The sequence below is a fragment of the Myotis brandtii genome, unplaced genomic scaffold (assembly GCF_000412655.1).
Source record: "Myotis brandtii unplaced genomic scaffold, ASM41265v1 scaffold17, whole genome shotgun sequence".
NCBI classification, from domain to species: Eukaryota; Metazoa; Chordata; class Mammalia; order Chiroptera; family Vespertilionidae; genus Myotis; species Myotis brandtii.
The window spans coordinates 4182554-4206921 of record NW_005356259.1 but is presented as its reverse complement, the minus strand read 5'-3'; the positions used below and the strand labels follow the sequence as shown (position 1 = coordinate 4206921).

At 42.0% G+C, this 24368-nt stretch overlaps 1 protein-coding gene across 1 annotated transcript in view; it reads left to right on the top strand.

Annotated features, from left to right (window-relative positions):
* Positions 1 to 24368, top strand: part of MAGI2 (membrane associated guanylate kinase, WW and PDZ domain containing 2) — an 835146-nt gene that overhangs the window by 699415 nt on the left and 111363 nt on the right. The window contains exon 17 of the mRNA XM_014537030.1: positions 2558 to 2806. Within this exon, the coding sequence (XP_014392516.1) occupies positions 2558 to 2806 (249 nt within the window). The remainder of the gene's footprint in view (positions 1 to 2557; positions 2807 to 24368) is intronic.

Below are 24368 nucleotides of genomic sequence, written 5' to 3'. Positions count from 1 at the left end.
CTGAGTAGAAAAAAATGATGTCGAGTCAACTCTATCCCTCAAAATCAATCTTTGGAAGTCTTAACTCCCTGGCTTTAAATGTGTTCATGTTGTTAAAGATGAAGAACTTGGTTCTAGACGTTGACAGGGAAGTCCAACAGCAATAGAAAAGTATCCTGTTAATGTAATTACCCAGGGGCCACTCACCACTCACGTTGACTTAGTCCATGATTTCCTTTCTCTCCCTAGAACCTGAGGCATAGCCACTCCCAGCCATTTATTGCAAAGGCAGATAATTTTTCTTTGTTGCTGCTTTACTGACAACCAAGATCTCAACCCCCTAAAATATGACAGCCAGAAAATGAGATCTCTCTTGTCACTGCCTATGACATTTAGTTACTGATTTGGTCCAATAACTCGGGGAGATTTTCAATTTAATGTTGCAGCATCATAATTTGTTTGTTTTTCTTCTTCCTGACTATCTCTAATCACTTTATTTCCAACGCGCAGAAGGAATAAAGGACATGTGCTTCACCAAGACAATAACTGCGTGTCTTTGGATGATGTTTTCTAGCAGAGAGGGTACATTTTACAGGCAGTTTTAATTTGATAGAAAAGAGCGAAAGGCTTTGACATTGACATTTTGTTCTTTTATGACTTCAGTACATTTCTTACAGATGAAAAGCATCCATTTGTTTCCTTCTATTAAAGCCTGATTAATTAAATCTTACCCCAAAATCAAATTTATCAAATGATAATAAGCAGCAGCCTAGATTTTATTCAGTAATTACAAACAAGAAGTAAATGCTTTTTCATAAGGCCATTTTTAATCTGGGTATATGAATGGATGCAGCTTCTTTTCCTTAAAGTATCTGTGTAACAGAACCTTTCTTTTTTTTATTTTATTGTTTAAAGTATTATAAATAGTAGTACATATGTCTCCTTTTTTCCCCCATTGACCTTCCCACGGCCTCCCCTACCCACCGTCTCATGCCCTCCCTGCTCCCCCGCCCCCAGTGTCTTGTGTCCATTGGTTATGCTTATATGCATGCATACACGTCCTTTGGTTGATCTCTTACCTGCCCCCCCCCAACCCTCCCAGCATTCCCGCTGTAGTTTAACAGTCTATTTGATGCTTCTCTGCTTCTGCATCTGTTTTTGTTCATCAGTTTATAATGTTCTTTATTATCCATAAATGAGTGAGATCATGAGGTATTTTTCTTTCACTGACTGGCTTATTTGCCTTACCATAATGCTCTCCAGTTCCATCCATGCTGTTGCAAATGGTAAGAATTCCTTCCTTTTTATAGCAGCATAGTATTCCACAGAACCTTTCTTATAGTCTGTTCTTTTTCCCTAATTTTTCCATTTCAGAATGGAATTGCAGCTTATAAAGTTAAGAGCTTTCATTGGAGCTTTTGCCAATTATTTTTAACTAGACACTTTCCAGACTTCTAAATAGGAAACCATATCTAGCAACCCTCCCCACAAAAAAAAATCATTAATTGTGACTCTTTTCCATATTCCTCTGTTCCATAACGTCTTTTGAGTGAGTACACTAATTAAATTGTAAGATGGAGATGAAACAGCTTTATTTCTAATTACAGTATTCTAGGTGCCACGTCAGCTCTTGTAATCAAGATACCATTACCTAGGTATTAAATTAAAATGACAAAATTCTTTCTAGATGACAGACCAACTTTCATTTTAAAAACTAGCTTCTCTTGGCTGCCAACTGTCTATCACTTCTCTCTGTGAATATGCTTGCTTGCTTTCTTGTGAAAGTAGTGATTTGGTTTATCTGATTGATAATAGAGTATATTTTTTAACAATACAGAATGTAAGTGAGCCAGGCCTCCAACACTTCCTTTAATGATTCAAAATTCATTGCTCCTTAGCCTGGTAACATTGTCAGATCCTAGAGTAAGCAAACTACTTTAAGAAGGATGTTTCCTATCTGCAGGAAGTGAACACATCTAGGCTAACAGAATATCACAAAATTAAACAAAACCATGGCTCCTTAGTAAAATGATGATAGGTCACTTTACAAAGATATCCCCTGGGCTGTTAACCCCACCTCCAAGACTCCTACAGCAGCAGTTCTCAAAGTCTGACCTTGAACCTGCATGCAGACTCCTGTGCCCGGTCTTCCCTAGATCTACTGAAAAAACTTGCCGTGTGTGGACTCTAAAGACAGTTCTCACAAGCTCTTTAAGTAATTCGTGTTCACAGCACCATTGAGGAGCCTGTCCACTTGTTTTATGATCTTCTGTGATCAATTATTATTATGCAACTAAGAAGCCGCTGTCTCTAACTAGACATTGTCCGGGGGGACTGCAGTCTTAACAAGGGGAAATGCAAACAGGGAGCAGCACTTAGGAAAGTTGAGGGGTTTGGGCTCTGAAATTCTGGGGGGAAATAGAAGCCAGTCAACCAGTCTGGTCACAATGCTGGTATCTAGAACCGTGCCTGGTACACAGGAGGCACTCACCCGGTCACAATGCTGGTATCTAGAACCGTGCCTGGTACACCGAGACCTTGTTAAATAACCAAGCGCCTGTATTCTACGTTGTTGCAGGGGAGCCCTGCCCAGAGAACGGGAGGAGTCCAGGCTCCGTATCAACCCACCACAGCTCTCCACGCAGTGACTACGCCACCTACACCAACAGCAACCACGCTGCCCCCAGTGGCAGCGCCTCTCCCCCGGAAGGCTTCGCTTCCCACAGCCTGCAGACCAGCGACGTGGTCATTCACCGGAAAGAGAACGAAGGCTTCGGCTTCGTCATCATCAGCTCCCTGAACAGGCCTGAGTCCGGATCCACTATAAGTAAGTGGCTGCTTCGCCTGCCTTTGAAGGAGAGATTTGTTGTCTTTTGTTCTGGTGGGGGGGATGCTGACAAGCAGGTGGGAGGACTGGGGGAGGCATACCACGGCGCCGGGAAGGCACAGGCTGTGGGCACACAGAAGGCATCCTGCACACTGATTAGCCAAATGTTGCTGACCTTTGGCTCAGGACAATCCAACACTCCCATAAAAGCTCCTCCCTCATTTTGAACTGGAAAGAAAATAAAACAGAGTGAAGTGGGAGTGTTGATGTGAGGGGAGGGGTGCGCCTACATTTTGAACTGGAAAGAAAATAAAACAGAGTGAAGTGTGAGGGGAGGGGTGCGCCTGTGCGATAGGATGAAACCAGGTTGGCAGAGGATCAGGGAGAGCAGTCTAAGCAGAAGCCCTGAGGTGGGAAGGAGCTCAGCATTGAAGAAACACACAGAAGCCCGGTGGCTGTGGCAGGGTGGACAGGGAGGGGGCAGGAGACCAGAGCGCTGGGTAGGAGCCAGGGTGCGAGGCTTCATATGCCCATGGGCAGAAGTCTGGATTGTGGTCTAAATCATTGGGGCCACTGGAGGGTTTTAATCAATGGACAGAAATCTGACTTACGTTTTTTAAAGATGAGCCCAGCTGCTTGTGGAAAATGAAATTGTGGGAAGGGAGCAACAGTGGGAGTACATGCCCTGGCCGGTGTGGCTCAGTTGGTTGGGTATCACCCCATGCACCACGAGGTTGCAATTGGATTCCAAGTCAGGGCACATGCCTGGGTTGTAGGCTTGATCCCCAGTACGGGGTGTGCAAGAGGCAGCCGATTGATGGTTCTCTCTCATCAATGTTCCTCTCTCTTTCCTCCTCTCTCTCTTAAATAAATAAAAACATATTTTTAAAAAAGGAGTGGAAGTACAAAGCCATTGGGAGCCATTAAAACAACCCTGTAGGTCCTGTAGTGGCGCCTTCCCCTTGGGTAGTAGCAGCACGGGCGGGAGAAATGGAAGACTTCACCTCCTCGGGCTCCTTCAAATCTAAGGTTCCATAATTCTGCACAACAGGTGACAACCACAGGTCATATTTTTCTTCCAGTCAATCATCTCTGTAGATACAAAGGCGTTCTTGAAGGTTTTCCTTTCAGCAGTCCTACCCAGAGGTTCCTCAGCAGCCAGGACAGAGAGGCGATGGGAACACTTGTGCGTTTATAATGCTGAGGTCATTTAGCCCAGAATGTTGTGGATAAAAACACCAGAATAGAGAGCAGTAAGAGAAAAAATAATTGAGTCATGTCGTGCCTAAAATTCTTATAAATTATGGTTGTTTCCAGCACATGGTTGGGGAGAGAGGTGTGAGCGTTAAACAATACTCAAGAAATCAAAGCATTAGAAGGAATAAGAACTTTTTATGATAAACTTAATGTTATCAAAACACCGCCAGAACTAAATGGAGAGAATTGCCCTGATTAGCTTCAGCTTTGACAAACTCAAGAGTGAAAACTAGAGAAGCATTAAGCCTCGGTGAGTATGTGCAGAAGCTAAATGACATCCATGTGAAAGTGCAGTTTCATTTCTCTTTTTCTTCGTGATAAGCTGAAGAAATAAATTCAACCTTAATGCGTAGAGCAAAAGCAGAATTCTGTCAGTAGGATGGCTTCACCGAGATTAAAAGGACACAAGACTAAAGATTTTCATAAATTATATAAACAGTCTTCCAATAATTTATACTTGGAGGAAATGTTTACAGAGAACTTTTGTAACTATTCCAGTCATTTATATAACTTATTGAAGAAGGATATGTAAAGAGGTGGAATAAAAATAAGTGTACCGCTGCAATGAAATTGTTAAGCATATTCGTAGGGTCTCAGCTTTATTTGAAGTGTGACAGTATTGTAGCTGAATGTATAGGGGAGAGAGAGGGAGAGAGAGAGAGAGAGAGAGAGAGAGAGAGAGAGAGAGAGAGAGTACACGCATGCACTTATTTCATAAAGAATCCACAAATGCTTTTTCTATTGCAAATAAAATTCATACATAGGTAGATTTGGAAAACAACAGGTACAAATGCTTACAATCAACATGTGAATTTTTCCTTCCGACCAAGTGACATTATACCTCAAAAGAATAATTCTAACCATTTTCAAAATGGCATTATTTTACATCACCCTGGAGAGTGGAAATATTTTCTGGAGTTCATGATGCCTCCTGGCTTCTTTTTTCTCATATTTATTTCTTTTCAATGTAAGGAGTGTGAAAGGCAGGTTGCCCCATGTTCTGTGGGAAGAGCACTGATTACACTGATGGCGGGTGGCATTTACAGAACATAATTAGCCACATGCACCTAAAAGGTTCTTGGACCCGATGCTGTTTCATACTTCTGCAATGATTTTTGAACTTGTAATTTTGAAAAGAAGTGCTAAGTGCCTCCTGAATGGAAAGGGGCCTTCCTTGTGCCGCCTCTCCATCGGTGACGCTATCAGGTTCTCAGGAGTCACGGTCATTCTCAGGGTTTGTGTCATTTTCCTCTCCGCGTCTTCCCTGAGCCCAAGGATCCTGAACACACATGATTTTTCTCACGGCTGCTGAAGCCTTTCCATTGGCAGGCAGAATGCTGTTATGCCTTCAGTGAGCACGCCATCACCTTTAGGCAAGGGAGTGGTGCGGTTAACAGCCAGGAGCTACAATCATGCTGCCTGGATGTGAAACCTGGCTCGTCATCCCTCAGCTGTGTGGCCTTGAGGAAGATCCATGAGCTCTTTGGGCCTCAGTTTCCTCAGTTGTAAACAGAGAATGACTTTAATACCTGTGCCATGGGGTCGCTGTGAGGGTACATGAGAGTGCCTAGAATATTCGAGGCACCAAATATGTTGTTGTGCTCTCCTGATCATCATCCCTGCTGTGGATTGTCTTCCCATCCCTTCAGCTTACTCGTCTTAGATAGCACAGCAAGTGAGAGCCCAGAGCAGCGAAATCTGGGCAGCAGATGAACAGCCCTGAAAGCCAGCTCCCCCTCCCCAGATGCCGGCCTTCTGGGAGCGCGGTCTTCCCCAACCCCCACCCCCCTGCCTCCCAGGTCAGCCGTGGGGACAGAACAGTGGCAGCCTAGCCAGTCCTGCTGAAGCTGCCCTTGCTGAGGGCTGGAAGTCTCCCCAGAATTCACTAGGTAATCAACTACCAAAGTCATGGGAAACATCAAAATTCAAGCTCAAAGCTGTGCCTATGAGAATGTTCCTGCAAACACAACACCGCTATTGAAGATATCAGAGAGGTGAGATGAAGAGCCCGAATGTAAACCTCCCGCCCTGCACACAGAGAATCACCTGCCATAGCTTCCTCGGCACAGGGGCCAGCTCTGCCGGCGATGCCAGATGTTTAACAAATTGAGAACTTGGGAGGTGAGATTTTGGGTTTCCTATCGCCTGCCATTTCGTAGGGCTCTTTACCAAAGCCTCACTTTTTTCCCCAAAAAAATATTCTTTTTCCAGAAAATAAAGAGGAAATTTTCTTTAATCAATTAATGTAATTAAAGAGCACACTACCCTCCAAAGCCAGTGACTCAGGAGGCCAATTATTGTCGGGAGCAGAAAGATTTCTACCCCAGGTGCAGGAATATCCGTCTTGATTTAAAGTGAGAATAGGCAAGCTTCCTGAGCGTTTTTGTCCCATTATCCAAAATATTAAATATTTTTTCAGACCTTAAAATTGGACCCACGGGAAAACAAAGTGGTTTGCAGAATAGAGCCTAGGATAAGAGTAAACTGTAACAGGAAACTGCATTTTTTGATTCTTAAAAAGATTCAAACAAAGATGTCCATTGCCATATTATTGGTAAACAGAATATTGGAAGCCATGTTGGAAGCTTCTCAAAACCTAGACACTTTGGCATATTTAGAAAGTGTTGTCACTCTCACAAAGGTCTCTGTACACAGGATAGAAGGCTCGGGTAGCCTTCTGAATCCCAGTGGGTCGAATGCCTGCTCTATAAAAAATGTCCCTGTGGCCATGGCAGTGGGGTTGTTGGTCTTTGGGTATCCCCAGCTCAAGGCTGAGTTCTGACATTTAGGTTTTATTGCACAGTTGTAACCTGATCCTTACAGGTACTTCCTGCTCTCCCCCACCCCCCACCAGATGTTCCCAAGAAGCACTTTGGCACAAATGATGACATAAAAGTGACACTTAGTCGCCTGCTTTTCTGTAATTTGTCAGGAAGGTTATGTTGAAATGTATGGGGTAGACATACATGGGCAGCTTGGACACACGCAGTGGAGACTGGCGCCTGTGAGGGAATTTATACCCGTAGATGCAGGCTCACAACAAGCGCTGTGAGGTAGAACATATTCAGGCCGCAATCTCAGCAGTCAGCAATAGCGGAGCAATCACGTCAACCCTTCCTTCCTTCATTCCTATTGTCCTAACAGCATTGACTCCGTTTCTGTGTCTTTATTGTAAACACATCACTGGCCAGCACGCTGCTGGCTTCTGACAATCTTCCAGCTCCGTGCTGGCGCTGCAAATCTTTGTTTCCATGTGTGTACTGTCTTTGACAAAGATTGGAGCACAGACTTGGTCATTGCTGACTTTTTGAAGGGCCCACGGCAATCCAGTGTTCTAGGAGAGAGTTCATCATCTTTGGTAAAATGCCCTGATGACTCTCTCAAAGTCCTTGGTGATGTCCATAGGCTCTGGAGGTTCAAAGTTATTCTAGAAATTCAAAAGTGTAGTTAGCAGGTCTTTTATGACCTTTTAAGAAAGGATGAAGTAAAACTGAACAAGGAGTGAAGCAGATGAAGATTTTTTTTCTCACCAAAACTCCTATCACCAACCATTCAGCCAATGAAAAGTCACTTAAACTTAGGGGAGGTACGAATTAAAACCAAAGCGAGCTTTTCTATAGTCGACCTAATACAGGAGCTATAAACTAAATAGAAGTGCATTGGATAACAAGCCCACTTCACTCACTGTGGTGTCCCTGAGCAAGTCACTTGGTCTTCCTGTGACTTCCATCCTAAAATATAAGGGAAAATGGTCTGAATGGCCACTTGCAGCTCTAATATATCTCATGCCAGGATTCAGCATGAAAAATAAGCTATTGGTTTAGTTTTGTCTGGGTATAAAAAGCTTTGGGTAAGTCTGAGGCCTGGGTCATATTTTTTATTGGCTTACGCTATTATTTTAAGCTTTCATTCTTTATCTTGTTTGGAAGATGGCTCCTAACACTTTCAATTCTTGTGTTCTTCTCTAACTCTGTCAAATGATCTGAAACAAGCACTTAACGGCACTAAACCAGCTTCCCTTTTAAAGCAATTTAAGGCAGTGTTTTCTTCCTTTTGTCACTTCCTGGCACACTTGTAAAATCATAGTGTTTTTTATAACACAGAGAAATAAAAAAAATGAGGCTGCAGGAGGCAGAAAGGCAACTTCCCCAGGGGGTTCTACCCCCACACCTCACCCAGCCCTCCCCAAGATGCAGTCGCTGTCTCCACACCTTGTAACCAACCCTTAGTGGCATATTTCTTTTAATGGCCCATAGTTACAAAGTTTTGCCCTAAAGTAAAGCCTCAATATGGGCAACCAATAAGCACCTCATCTTATATTTTACTGGTTTGGGCTGGGGCAGTTGGTTTTCTTCAAGCCTCCCTATTGAGGTTTATTCATTGATCCCCGTAAAAACACAGGTAATTGGTGCAATTGATGCTGATGCTGGGACCTTGACCTTTTCGAAGTCATTGTAAACTCCAGAAATCATTGCTAGAAAATCACTTAAGTTACGCCCATGCAGTTGAACATGAGAATTACGAAGTGAGTCTCACTGATTTCTCGTGGGTTTTCAAAAGCAAGTTTCCTTTCAGAATTCTGAACCAGCCTTGTGACACATAATACTCCCTTACTCCTTAAGTGAATCTCTGCTTTGGATTCTTTCAAGGACACAGTGCTTTTGCTCTGAGCTTTATGCTGAGAGTAGTAGCTCATTCAGGAGGCATGAGAGTCTCACCATACCGTTAATGTGAGTGTTTTTATAACAGAAGGAAAGGGGGGGGGCAGCACTACATAAAATGCCAGCTTTGCCCCAAATATCTGGCTCCTAAATAGAACTCATAAAACCATAAAATAAGCAAATGTCTTCATAATCTTTTGGAAAATCAGCATATACAAGAGAGATCAGATTGTGTTCCTAGTCTGTACTGACCTACATATGTTTTAAATCAAACCAATCTTTTCACATGCAGGAGAGTGACTTACTTTCTGCTTCAGGAGGTAGCCAGGGGCTGGGGTGGGAGTGAAGTGCAGTCACTAATGATCCAATGTGCATCAAGGAAGGCAGCCCTTCCTAGGTACCATTCAATCTTCCTGTAATGAGTCCTTGATCAAAACACCCTGATAAAAATATCCACAGGGCAAAATTCAAACAGGCCTCTCTTACATCCAAGACCCTGGGTAATGCAGACACAGCCACTCTTTACCAACAGCTCCCCACAGTTCCCTTCGACCAAAGCTGGGTTCCTTACTTACCCCCGGAGACAACTTTTGCTCTCCTGTCCCCGTGTCCATGTTTTGCCTTCTGCCACTTGGAATGTCTCCTCTGACCTAGTAATAAATGTTACTAAGCTTTCTCCCAGGCACTGTGCTAAGAATCTTACCTTGTGTTGAATTTTCACAGCAGCCCTGTGAGGAAAAGGCTACTGCCCAAACAGCAAACGTCTCTCACACTTAGCTCAGAAATCTCTTCATCCCTTAGACTTTGCCTGACCCCTCCATGTTCTCCCTCAAGTCTTTTCATTCATTCTTATATGGAATTCTTGCCTGTAAACCCCTTAATTGTCAACTGCTCCCTGGCTTCCCATCTGTTATTATGTCTGTTACTTGAGGCCCAGTGCATGAAATTCGTGCATGAGGGTAGGGGTCCCTCGGCCCAGCCTACACCCTCTCCAATCCAGGACCCCTCGGGGGATGTCCAACTGCCTCTTGCAATCCAGGAGCGCTGGCTCCTAATTGCTCGCCTGCCTGCCTGATTGCCCCTAACCACCTCTGCCTGCCTGCCTAATTGCCCCTAACTGCTCCTCTGCTGGCCTGATCTCCCCTAACCACCTCTGCCTCACCCTGCATCCAGGACCCAGGATTCCCTCCTCCGGCTGGCCACAGGCACCCAGGACCCTGGCTGACTTCACCCGGGCCAACTGCAGGCACCCGGGACCACGGGGTGGGTGGCTTGTCCCTCTCCCAGGCCACAGCTCCAACCGCGGGCACCTGGGACCGCGGGGCATGTGGCTTGTCCCTCTCCTGGGCTGGGCTGCAGGCGCAGCCGCTGGCGCCTGGGACTGCAGGGTGTGTGGCTTGTCCCTCTCCCGGGCCGCAGGTGTGGCCGCTGGCACCCAGGAGCACGAGGCAGGCGGCTTGTCCCTCTCCTGGGCCGCAGCCTGGCTGGTCCCCATTCCTCTCTCCCCAGTGTTGAGTGTCTGAGTGTGACGGCGTGACGGCATGAGGGCATGATGACCATTTGCATATTAGCTCTTTATTATATAGGATTACTATCTATTATTGCCATTTTACTTTTAATATCTCTATGTTTCGTGTCCCCTAAATAAATTTCTTAAGGGCAAGACATGGTGACATTTCTGTGAACCCCTCACAGCTCCTGGGAGCATGCTTTTTGAGGATTTGTCACATAATTTGTGTTGGTGGGATTGGATTGGACCCTCACACAGTGACCTGGCACTGTCCTCGTGAAAGTGAAAGTGTGAACACGTGCTGCTCTGACTTTCCCTGCACCTAAACCCAGACGTTACACCCTCAAAGGCAGCAAGACGGATCTCTGAGAACAGGCAACACAACCGAGGATCGCTCAGGGAGCGATTTTCAACCATTTTCAGCTCTGGCACATCTCATTTCAGCAGACGGGCAAACAAGAAAAGATTTTGCATCAAACTCTGAGTATTTTGATTCCTGAATTTTGAAGCCTCTATTAAAATGGAAAGACACATGGAAACATCTCATTCTCACAGCACTAACAAATTTAAAGATCATTAAATTATAAAACTAATTACTAAAATTCTGCCGCACATCAAAAAATAGATTACAGCCGAAACCGGTTTGGCTCAGTGGATAGAGCGTCGGCCTGCGGACTGAAGGGTCCCAGGTTCGATTCCGGTCAAGGGCATGTACCTGGGTTGCGGGCACATCCCCCGTGGGAGATGTGCAGGAGGCAGCTGATCGATGTTTCTCTCCCATCGATGTTTCTAACTCTCTATCTCTCTCCCTTCCTCTCTGTAAAAAATCAATAAAATATATTTAAAAAAAAATAGATTACATTTTTTGCCTATCTGACAAAAAATAGGTATAATTTTTATTAATATACCAAAGAAAATAGTAATTACCTACCCTTTTTGCTCCAAAGCAGCATTTTTATTTTTTTTAATATATTTTATTGATTTTTTACAAAGAGGAAGGGAGAGAGATAGAGAGTTAGAAACATCGATGAGAGAGAAACATCGACCAGCTGCCTCCTGCACATCTCCCACTGGGGATATGCCCGCAACCAAGGTACATGCCCTTGACCGGAATCGAACCCGGGACCTTTCAGTCTGCAGGCCGACGCTCTATCCACCGAGCCAAACCGGTTTCGGCAAAAGCAGCATTTTTAAAAATCAGGTGCCCATACTCGTATATAGATTTCTGGTACCAAGAATTAACCAATCAGACGCAACCTTATTATATGAAGTGACTAATAAGATGCAACTCTATTATATGTTCTATATATTTCTGGTTTAAGACAAGGCACTCACATTGTCTTGGCTGTTGTCATATTTTTATTTGACAATCTAAGGGAAAAGAGGTCCGTGCCCCTGACTAAATAGTAAGGTATTGCATGTTTTAAAAATGTCCGCAGCACACCAGTTGAAAATCACTGACTTAAGGGGAGGAATTGTGCAAGCTGGTCCTTGCCAGCACGGGAAATCACACTATGCTAAGGTGGAACTAGAGCAGTGTTCCGGAATACAGACTTCTCATCAGTTGTTCTCAGTGATTCAATAGTCAGCTCAGGGCGTGGCGAAGTCTTAAGTGAGAGGGCTCTCTAAGAAATTGGGCTCAGGGGCCGTCTCTGTGCCTCTGGGAAGCCCCGGAAATCCGAAGGACGTTGGACGCATCTGGGTTGCAAAGCCCTTGTCCTCAGGATGCTCTCTGATTCACCTCATCCTGGCACTGACTGTTCCTGGAATCGCCATCCATCTGTGTGAGCACCACCTCAGCAGTAATTATATTGTCCTAAACAGGAGGGTTTGGATGGCAGCCCAAGCTCCTTAAAAAAAAGTATTACTTCAAATTATTTATTCCTTTCACAGCCTTCATTCACAAAGCAGCCCATTTTAGTTCCAAGTGAACAACTTCTGAATCACATTCTTTCTTTTTAGGATCCTACCCAACTAAAACCAGGATGAATGGGACCTATTGATTAAATTCCATTCTTTCCAATCCTGAGCATGATTAGTTTTGTTCCCAAATTTAAACCTCACTGACTAGGTCCCACCAGTAAACAGACAGGCAAACAAGAAAAGATTTTGCATCAAACTCTGCGTACTGTGATATCTGAACTTTGAAGCCTCTATTAAAATGGAAAGACGCATGGAAACATTTCATTCTCACAGCACTAACAAATTTAAAGATCGTTAAATTGTAAAAATAAACCTACAGAGAAGCACCATCATTCGTATTTGTTCTCAAGAAGAGGAGAAATCCGACCTATAAAAAAAAAATCTAAGTGTTCACAGTGCGTTTTTTAAGAATCCTGGACCATTTTTATTATTGTTTGAATGGAGCTCATAAATCATGAGTTCTTCCCACTAGGGAATCGTTTTTCAAGAGGGTTTTTATTATTGTGTTCAAAGACTCTCCAGGCAGCCGCAGAAGGTGAATGTGTAGATATCTTCTTACCTTCAGCTATTCGGTTGTCTGAAAGTCTCGGATGTGGATGATCAGTGGCTGTTCCCTCTGGGCTTGTGTCCTGCAGCTTCTTGTTATTCACTGGATGGTACCGGGAGAGTGCAACTGTGAAGACGGCCCGGGCTTCAGGCAGAATCACCCTTCACCAGTGAGAAATGCCCATCACTCCTAGGGGGCTCAAACCAATTGCAAGCCTGCAGGTCACCTTTTCAGAAGACACATTATCTTTATAATCTATTCAGGGCCTCATGTTGGATTCAATTCTCTGTAATTTTATTTTTTCTTCTTTTTTTTCCCAACCATCAGCTACATAAGAAAAGCTGGTTCCATATACACAACCACTTTAAAAGCATGTTGTTAAGTGAACCCAGTGATGTTATTTATCATCATTTTTCAGCGATGTTGAAAGAGTGCTATTAGAGAATAATTTTTCCCATTTGAACTGGAGTAAATGGCATTTCTTTTTGAGTCCCAGCTTTCGCCAAGGACTCGGGGAGTCCCTCTACCCAGTCCTTCCTTCCACACCAAACCCTTTTTATTTGTTCATTTGATCAGCAATGATTTTGAAATTGAAGCTGGATTGTTTTCCCAAACAAACTATTGCCAGTATGTGGTGGGAATCATTTCTCCAGGTTAATCGGTCAGCGTTTTCTGGTGATACTCACCGGGCATTTCTACAATATATGCAATGCCAAAAATATTAACTAAATAGCGGGGGCTGCTCTTGGCATTTTCATTTTCCAGTTTGATTTCTTCCAGATCTTATTTTTATAAGCCAGGCAAAGGTTTGCTCCACAAACATGCCCAGATGTTGGGCACCTGATGAGCCCATCTGCTTTCAAGGGTGAAGTGCCCCAAACCTTCTGTTCGGAAACTGTTCATCATAAACATGTATATTTATGGATTCATTGTGACAGAAGGATCGTCCAATAAGCAAGGAAGAGCACATAGCTCAAAGGTTTGGCCCTGTGCCTGGTCGGTGTGGCTCAGTGGTGGAGCGTCGACCTATGAACCAAGAGGTCATGGTTGATTCCTGGTCAGGGCACATGCCCAGGTTGCAGACTCAGTCCCCAGTGGGGCTGCAGAGCTCTGGAGCATTGTAACCGCCCTTAGGCGCCCTGCCTCCAGCCTTCTTCCCTCCCTCTCATCCTTCAGTCCACCCTTCACCTGCCACAATGGTCCTCTTTCTAAAACAACCAACAATATCACTTAGCTTTCCCGATTCATTAGTGATGGCTTTTGACATGTGCCTATTTATCCCCTAAAGACTTCTCCTTTGGCTGTAAAATTCCAAGCTCCCTGGCACGGCCTGGCCTCTCATGATCTGGCCCTAGCTACCAGGTCTCACTGTCTGAGCTCATTGCACTCCACACCCATGACACAGACTGCTAATCTCCAGTTCTGTGCCTTTGCAAGTCGCCTCACCTGTGGCTGTGGTGCCTTCCCCATACTTGCCCACCTGGAAAAGTCCTGATATCTTTTTCAGTGCAGGCTAGGCAGCCCTTCCTCTCTGAAGCCTTCCCGGACCCTTTCACACCCCTCCCACTGCTTTCTCCTACTCATCTGACATCAGGTCTTTATGACCTCTATGTATTTCCATCCAAAACCTCCTCTTTATTAACCCCTGACTTTCTTTACTTTTCTCCCGTTTTTAAGGTTTAATTAAATATACTAAATATTACTCTTTTGGGTCTATAGTCTGTGAGTTTTGATAAACTTTTAGTTGTGTAACAATGAAGTCAACCCCTCCCCACCCCCCCACTCACCCCCAGTCCTGGCAAGCACGACTTTGCTTTCTGTTCTATAGTTTTGCCTTTTCCTGTAGAAATGGAATTATACAGTATGTAGCCTTATGAATTTAGTCTGGCTTCTTCCATTTAGCATAATGCATTTTAGATTTATCCATGTTTTTTCAGGTGTCAGTATTTGGTTCCTCTTAATTGCTGAATAGTATTCCACTGTGTGGATGTACCATGGTGGTTTTCTTTTACCCATTCCCTAATTGAAGAATATTTGGGTTGTTTCCTAATTTTGATGATTATGAATAAAACTTCTATAAACCTTTTTAAATAGGTTTTATGTGAAAACAGGTTTCAATTTCATTTGGTTAAACACCTAGAAGTGGGATTTCTGGTTCTTATGATACCAATTTCCAAGGTGGCTATACCATTCTGTAGTCCCATAAATGAGGAATCCAAATGCTCCACATCCTTAGGATATTGTTTCTTTCAGGCTCTGCTTTTTGTTTTGTTTTTTATTGTTTGTTTATTTTTGTTTTAACCATTCTAAGAGGTGTCTTGTGGTATCTCACTTTGGTTTTAATTGGCATTTATCCCCTAAAGACTAATGATGCTGAGGACCTTTTTGTGTGCTGCTTTTTTGTCATCCTTATTTTATTTTTTCAGTTAAGTGCTGTTTCACTTTTGGTCTCTTCCCTCTACAGTGTAATTGGTATTTCACTCTGAACAACAAAATACATTTTGAGGCTCTTCAACACTTCTTTTTTTTCCACTTCTCATGTTAGAGTAATAAATATTATCTCATGATGATGATCTCAGGTGAAATTATTATGGAGACATATGTCTGCTTAGTAAAAATGAAAGCATATACTTACTTTAAAGTCCAAGGGATGTGAGAAAATACACATGAGCAAAAATTCCAGATAAAGTTAAAACGTGCAATATTTGGAAATAAGAAAGCTAAGGATAAGAAAAATCATATGCAGTGATGGTCTCACTTTTCAAGTAAGAAAACTCTGACATGATTTATTTGGCCATTCGGAGGTCATGCTGCAAGTTGTTTTCAAAGTTAATATATGATCAAGATCTTTGAGCTCCTGAACACTGTGCTTGGGGGACTATTCATATTGAGTTTTATCCAGTCATGCAAAATTTGCATTATTTCAAGTTAAAACATGATATACCCTGCTAGAGGAACGTTGGCTTCTGTGAGAAAATGAAGAACCAATAAATATTCATGTAATCATCTGGATAACATATTGAAAAGGACAGCTGGTTCGGGAGGGATCTTTGCCTGGGTTAGTATCTGTTTTCATTTGCATTAAGAAAATATTGCAAGAAATTGTTATCTACCAGAGGACTTAGGGGAATACAATGGAAAGCTGATATTGCACCTGATGGCTTTTGACATTTACCTATTATAACAGGGAAATGGTGTGAAGTTAGCCAAGTGACTTTTTACAAAACACAATTTCAGAAGCTATAAAAGGAAACAGGAGATGGCAGAGATAGAATACACTGCATCCATAAAAATGAGAAGCATGACTTGTCAGCAACACCTGCTTGTTAACTATCAGCCATTTCTATGGGGCCTGCTGAGAAATTACTGAGGGCCAAGTGCAGGGATGGGAGTGACGTCTCCAAAGGCAGTTGCAAGATACAGAGGAAAAGAAGAAATGTGGTTTTATGGAACGTTTTAACCCAATACCTGGGGTTGATGAAATGTCAGTTTATGACATTTTTCTGAACTCTTGAAATCAGTTGATTTTTTATATGTGTATCAGTCAAGGCTATAGGAGACAACAGGACTTTTAAGGTTTGAGCTCATAAATTATTGATCATTTTTCCCCAAAAAGATTCCAAATTCTAACTAGTGCACCAAAATATTAATTTCAGCAACTGATTTAAATTTACAAAAGATAGTTTCGTTTCTATTTAATGGTGTTAACACGATAACATGCTTATCTCCTCCCGTTCTTACACACCGATAAAACGGTAGTTAATGAAGAAGAAAGGAATGGGCATGAGTGGGGAAGGCATTTTAAAGACAGAAAAGTGGAAACTCCTTTTGCAGGACACATAGATATTGACTCCAGTTGAGAAACTGAGAAATAGCCACCTGAGAATATAATTAGAAATGCTGAAAGATTTAAGATGTTAGCCTGTGGTCACAGAATTGGAGAGGGTGGTGAGAATTAGAAAACTAAGATTTTTCCTTATAAGGTTTTTCATATATTGATTGTCCTTTTTTTAATTTGTGCATATATTATTTTAATTAAATTGTTTTATTCACAATAAATTTCCAATCACTAGGAGATAGTACTATTATTCTTTATACCTTGCCCCTTTTACATCATGACATGAATTTTGAAATTTTTATGCAATTTTCTCATTTTGTAGGATAATCCAGTATTTTCTAATAATAATTTGATAAGCCCTCAGTAATAAATTATTAATGAAGCAAAGCTCTTATTCAGGAACTGGATTTGTCATTAACTAACCCTTTAAAAGGTAGATTTGCATATTTGAAATGGGAGTGAATACCACACCTCAAACCCAGGATTGCTTGTTGCTGTTTTAAGTCCCTCTCCAAAACTTCCACTTAAGGCAGCGGTTCTCAACCTGTAGGTCGAGACCCCTTTGGGAGTCGAACGACCCTTTCACAGGGGTCGCCTAAGACCATCGGAAAACACATATATAATTACATATTGTTTTTGTGATTCATCACTATGCTTTAATTATGTTCAATTTGTAACAATGAAATTGGGGGTCACCACAACATGAGGAACTGTATTAAAGGGTCACGGCATTAGGAAGGTGGAGAACCACTGACTTAAGCTCATTGTCGAGAGGTATATCACAACAAAGGCCTATTTGTCTTCCAGATCAGATCTCCCTCAAAAATGCTGGGATTCACTTTGAAGTTTTTGTTTCTTGTTTTTCTCTAGATCTTTTAAATTTTTTAATGCACATTTCTAAGAATATGCTAATATTTGGTTTCTTTTTAAAATTTAGAATGCGGTTTTTATTTTCATTATTTTAGAAATAATAGGTACATGTCAGTGTTTTTATATATATAAATATACTATAGTATATACATATATATATATACCTTTGTCATATACATTAGCATATACATATATATGCTGTGACTGTAAAAACAGCTTGTTTTTCTGCTCTGCAGAGAAGATGCCCTTCATTATATATTAATATTAATAACTCTAATTATCCCATTATTACTGAATCAGCTTGCTACTTAGCTATCTGTATGCAAAGCTTGCTAAAAGCTGTACAGTTTTACTCACTAAAATTATTCAAGTTGAGCAACACATAATTTCATCTTCTACTCCATGACTGAAGAATCCTGGGTTGCTGATTTTACTGAGTGATGGAAATGTGTATCATTTTCAGGGTCTTTCGGGGAAGTGCAAAAATATTGAGTAGGGTTGATATTTGACTTAATGGGACCAGATTTTCTATAGCAACTTTCAGACCAAAACATATTAAAAAGAACAGAATGTGTCAGCTACCTATAAATTAGCAAGGTAAAAGGTGACTTCTTGGGATATATACAATAAAATGAGACATATTTCTACAGAAGATAAAGGCTTATGTATCCAGAAACGAAGTGTCTAGAAACTGTCTTTCCATTCTCTCTCTCCAGCTCTCCATACCCACACCCATTCCCTCCTGGCTAACTTCAGATTTGAGGATCGTGTCTATTCTGAAGTTTCTTTGGTTCCTGCCCCTCTAATATCTAGGCTTTTGTCAGATTATGAGGGAATTATCATATCAAAAGAATACACAGCCCTAGCCGGTTTGGCTCGGTGGATAGAGCATCGGCCTGCGGACTGAAAGGTCCCAGGTTCGATTCCGGTCAAGGGCATGTACCTTGGTTGCAGGCACATCCCCAGTAGGGGGTGTACAGGAGGCAGCTGATCGATGTTTCTCTCTCATCGATGTTTCTAACTCTCTATCTCTCTCCCTTCCTCTCTGTAAAAAATCAATAAAATATATATTAAAAAAAAAGAATACACAAACTCCTTGAAATGTGGTGGTATATATTAAAGTCAATGTGAAGAGAGAAAAAAAGACCATTTGCTTTGTGAATGACTCAAAAATAAGTGACTTGTTACATAAAAATAATTTTCACAACAGAATGAGAGAATTAAGGTAATTTTTAGGCCTCCTGAATCAAAACGTGAAGAATCGAGGATCTTTAATTTTCTTTCAGCCGAACCACCATCTTCCAGCAATGCATAAAAATGACTAACACAAAGGGAAGGAGAGGCACCCGCTATATGTTCTCTGGGCCTTTTAGAAAACATGGAGTTGTTCCTTTGGCCACACACATGTGAATCTACAAGAAAGGTGATATTGTAGACCTCAAGAGAATGGGCACTGTTCAAAAGGAATGCCTCACAAATGTTCCCATAGCAAAACCGGAGGAATCTGCAGTGTCACCCAGCATGCAGTGGGCACTGTTGTGAACAAACAAGTTAGGGGCAAGATTCTTGCCAGGAGAACTGATGTACGTATTGAATATATTAAGCACTCTAATAGCCAAGAATAGCTTCTTGAAACATGTGATGGAAAATTATCAGAAAGAGAAGGAAGCAGCCTAAGAGAAAGATACCCAGATTCAACTGGAGCGCCGCCCACTCCACCCAGAGAAGCACACTTTGTAAAAACCAACGGAAAGGAGCCTGAGCTGCGAAACCCATTCCCTATGAATCTGTGGCATGATGTGTAAATTATTGGCTGAGTGAGAGAGAGAGAGAATACACTGAGCAGAAATTATTTGGAGTACCTCTTCTAGTGATGTGTATGAGAATGAGAAATGCAGCCACAAAGGAAAGGAATTGTTTTGCTCTGTCTCTACCACCGTTTGTAATAATTTTTCATAGAAGCTTGACCATACATATTCTCATCTACACCTTCTACTGCAGACACTAAAAACAATGGGGTGATTCAAGGAGCAAATAGATTATGGATCTATCTACATAAGATCAATTACATAATTTTCTGGGTCTGGTGCAAAATGAAAATGCGAGGTCCTTGTTCAAAAGCCATTGAGAATGTCAAGATGGTGACAGCAGACCATTAAGTCAAACACAAGGCCCTTTGGAGAGCATGGACCTGTGTGACTGCTCAGGTCACACCCCCTGAAACTGGCCCTGTGTCTACAAACGAGCCCACGAAATCTTCCCAAACAATAGAAGCATCTTAACCCAGCCCGGTGTTCCAGGAGAGTAGAACACAAGTAGTAGCTAATTACCATTCCCAGTGCAATGAGATTTCCTTCTAGTACCAATGTACTCTCAGCAAAATAAAAGCATACAAGATCAGCTATGGCTGAGTGTGTCTTTCTCTCCAGTCACATAGTTAATACTTTCTGTGTGGTGCTTTCTGCCCTTGGAAACACGAGTTCAGCTGGGCTCCCAAATTGCTAATGATGGGTCCCTCTTCCCACTCTTCCCTCTGACCATCTGCCTGTTACCAAATGCAGGGGAACGAAACTGTTCAACCACAAAAGAATGACTCATGGGTGCTGGGGGGAAAGTGCGCTTTTGGAATATGCAGTCCTTAAAACACCAGCTGCTCGATTTTGGGTCTTGCAACTCATTTGGCTATGAACCTCGGAGAAGATAGTTCATTTTTAGAAAGCTAAATTTCACAGACTGCTAGAGGAAAACAGTCATGCTGTCTGCTTTTTCTTAATTTTACCACAATTGTTCAAAAAATACCAAACACCGGTTTCCTTTCCCACACCTTCGCCCCCTGGTGACCAAGAAATCCTCTTTTGAAGGATACTATGTTACATTCCAGGAAGTGACATCCAGCTGAATGGGTTTGTCACCATAGAACATACTCATTCACGACTTCTAGGAAGGCAGGATGGAAAATAAGCCAGATTAAAAATTGGCTCGGGTTTCTGAAGACAGAAAAACAGGATTCTTCGCCAGGGATGGACGAGACAGGAACACTTTGTGACAATCACTATTCTGTGGTTCCTGGATGTTCAGTGTCCATAGATGAGCTGGGAAGGCATCTTATCAGGAATCGCAGATAAGAAAGCTGTCGTTGTGAGGGCAGGAGGGACTCACACCTACAAAGCATCCTCTCCTCGTTTCTTCCTGCAGGGACTTGACAGAACCCTCTTTACTGCCATGAGTTCTTCTCTAAGTGAGCTGCTACTCCGCCTAGGGACACTGCTCCCGCCTCCTCAGATTGACCTTTCTTCTTCTTACCGCCTCTGAGTCTACAAAAGAACTCAGTAATCTCCTTTCTTCTTGCACAGAAGATCTTTATCACAGACTCGCCATTTGTGTCTTAAGTATTTTTATTTTATTATTCCTGGCCTCCTCAACTAGACTGTGAGTTTCTTGAAGCCTAATACCACGTGTTGTTTTATTGATGAGTAAAGGGCCTCACATTGTGCCTCTTACCCCGAAGCTGCTTTGCAGAAATGTGTTGTTGATGGAGTAAATAATCCTGCCCCAACGCACAATTTTAAAACAAGACAGTAAATAATTTTCACAGATTATTTTAAGAAAACCATATGGAATCATCCAATTAAAAAAATTCTTCTCATATCAGGTCACAGAATCAAAACCCAAACTAACTTCCTTTGCCTTTTGGAGCTAATGGCATGTTGTTTAACCTTCACAAATTAATGAAATTGTGTGCTAATAAGAGTTTATGCTATTGATTGCCTTTGAAGTATTTATTTTTATCATTCTCATTTTAGAAACTTCTCATTTGTAAGTTTGACATGATTGATGCAGAATCCACTCTCCCTGTCTAATGCTTTCCTCCACATACAACTCCACGGTGTGAGATCTATTAGCAAGGATATGATTAAATGTAAACATGAGTCACAGGTTTTTCCTTCTCTGACATGAAGTATATATAAAACAAGGAAATGAAAAAAAAAGTGGGGCATCAACTACTCTTTCCCTCAAGTATAGCTAAAACTTTCAGCTAAAAAATTCATGAAAAGGCAAGAAAAGTCCTTTGAGTGACCATCCATCTTCTTTATGGAAACTGACCCAACATAGAACTCCACAATAACTCTTTGGTTAACCAATAGCCTGAATAGACCACATTAAGCTCCCAGAAGAGAACCCAATAGCAAAAGGGGAGGATCATTGTTTCTTATAATGGTGTGGCTAGAGACCCAAAGAATCCAGGCCTTTAGTACAAACTTAGAGAGCATCCAGTCCAACTGAGTGTCTCTGATAGTCCTACTAAAACAAGTGCTATATTGAGCAGTACCAAAAGAGTCGATTGAGCTACAGGAAAATATAAAACATACTTCAGTATAGATGTGCAGTAGTGTTTTACCCAGAAAGAAATAAAGAATGAAAAATATGGCTTTCTTTTTCCACAACTTATGTGATTTGCAATTAAAGGGAAATTTCTAACCAGTGAGACATTGTCTCCTTCCAAAATGTCAGTATGTCTAACGCTGTATGACATATTGCAACTCTTCCCAAATATCTGTGTATCCTAAGCACACTGTGTCAAGAAGCCTGATCCAAAGACTTGATTTATGTTGCTACCTGATAGATGATGTCTGGAAGGCATGCTGTCTAAATGGACTGCACTGGGGCAGTTACCTTAGTCATCAATTCTCAGAGAATTAATGGGTACCATTCATCCCAAGAATAGAAACCAAGGTCAGGGCCTCTTCCATGCTCTGTAATTCCATTAGCAATGCACAGAAAGCACTTAGGTCGTAAGCTCTCTTGACCTTATAACTGAGCAAATGGAACTGCATCTTGTTTTCAGAGAGAATCCTCTCTGAGCACACCCCTTGTCAATGATTTGTTGTACAATAACATTCAGTGTACTAACATGTGTAAGGAAAATGCTGGTAAAAGAAAAGTGAGACTGTCTTCAGCTGCCAAGCATTCCAAGTACGGTCTTTATTCAAGTAAATGCCAATAGAAAACAATTTTATTAAAGCTATATTAGGGCCCTGGCTGGTTTGGCTCAGTAGATAGAGCATCAGCCTGTGGACTGAAGGGTCCCACGTTCGATCCCAGTCAAGGGCACATGCCTGAGTTGTGGGCTCGATCCCTAGTAGGGGGCGTGCAGGAGGCAGCCCATCACTGATTCTCTCTCTCTCTCTCTCTCTCTCTCTCTCTCTCTCTCTCTCTCTCTCTCTCTCTCTCTCTCTCTCTCTCTCTCTCTCTCTCTCTCTCTCTCTTCCCCTTCCTCTCTGAAATCAATAAAAATATATTTTTTAAAATAACTATATTGGATACTTCCAACTGTGGACATACACTTTTAAATTGTGTACTCACTCAGATTTTATGTAAGCACTCAATCATTCTATGTGAGTACCAGGGAATTTATTTCCGTTATCATTCTTTTATTTGGTTGTTTATTCTACCTACCCTAATAAAATCTAAATGGCCTTGAAACTAAGAGAAAATAAGCAAATAAGTCTGTTTACAATGAACTCTCTGAAAATCTCAAGCAGCATGCTTTTCTAAGCTAAGGCTCACAAGTAATTTCCTCACTCCTCATAATTCAAATTGCTTTCAACCTGCCACAATACCCAAAAAAGAAGAGAGTAACTTCAAGGGTTGAATCCTGGCTTTGATACCTATTTGTTTTCTTAACAATAAAATAAGCATGATTATTAGTCTTTTATAGCTACTTCACACATTGCTCTAAGGATTTAAAATAAGTGCTTAGCACAATGCCTGGAAATTAACAAATGATGACCTATTTTTGTTTTTATTGTTGTTGAGCACATAAAATTGTGTGATTTTTGTGATTGTGTGTGTGAGAGCTTTGTTTTGAAACATTGGGGGTTTTATGTGCAGTAGATTCTAAGTGATCTACAGTAATGGAGGGGAGCAGAGGCATGAATAATTCAAAACAGCAAATCACCCAAATACCATTTGTATGTGCTTTAAACTGTATTTTTATTTCAAATGTGAGGGTTTCTACTGCCCAAAGAAATGACTTCAAATAAAGGAATGACACAGTGGTGTAAAGTCCTAACTAAAAGGGCTCTGAGGAGCTGCCCAGTTTTCCTGGCCCTTCCTCTCGTCTCCCCACCCCTCCCCTTCTCTCCCCTACTCTCCCCTCTTCACCTCCTCACACCTGCCTGTTAGAAGACAGCTGCCACAAAGACCCGCATCAAGCCAAGTTCCTGCCTCCCACTCCCCCTGGATCAAGGCCACTGGTGAAGTGTCTATGATTCTCTGTTCAGAGGCAAGATGCAGTCACCAAGTAAAAGCACCAGCTGCTCATGAAGCACGTGCTCTAGTGGAGGGAGAAGACTGTCAAGAAAGGCAGTGCGGTACTTCTGTTAACAGCAAAGGCGATGGAATCTGGCGGCCCGGGAGTCCTAGTCCTGTTGGCCTATATGATCATGGGCACATTGCTAGCCACTTTATGCCTCTGTTTTGTTTCCACTATAAACTTGCAAATGATAATGCTATCAGGTATGACACATGATTTTTTAAGGATTAACATGCATTCTCTCTGGTGTGTGTGTGTGTGGGTGTGGGTGTGTGTGTGGAAATAGGGCTCAATGTGCATAATGAAGAGATCTGTATTATGCTGACTTCTCTTTGAGTAACAAACGTTAACTAACAAGTTGGCATTTCCTACAGAAACCTGCAACTTTTTTTTTCTTTTTGTGAAACCAGAGGAAAACAAACAGGAGTCTTGGCCTCATCTAGTGTCTATATAATCCCCAAAACATATCTCTATTTCCCATATGAAGCAGTTTTCCTGGTTGATACTTAGGGGCTATTGCTCTGTATTAAGCACGTGTTGCTTTGGTTTTAGCAGTATCACAGGTTTATCCCGTGTAGAAGGAGCTCAAGCTGGTGCCTACACACAAGCACAAGACACTTCAGTAGTGATATCAGAAACA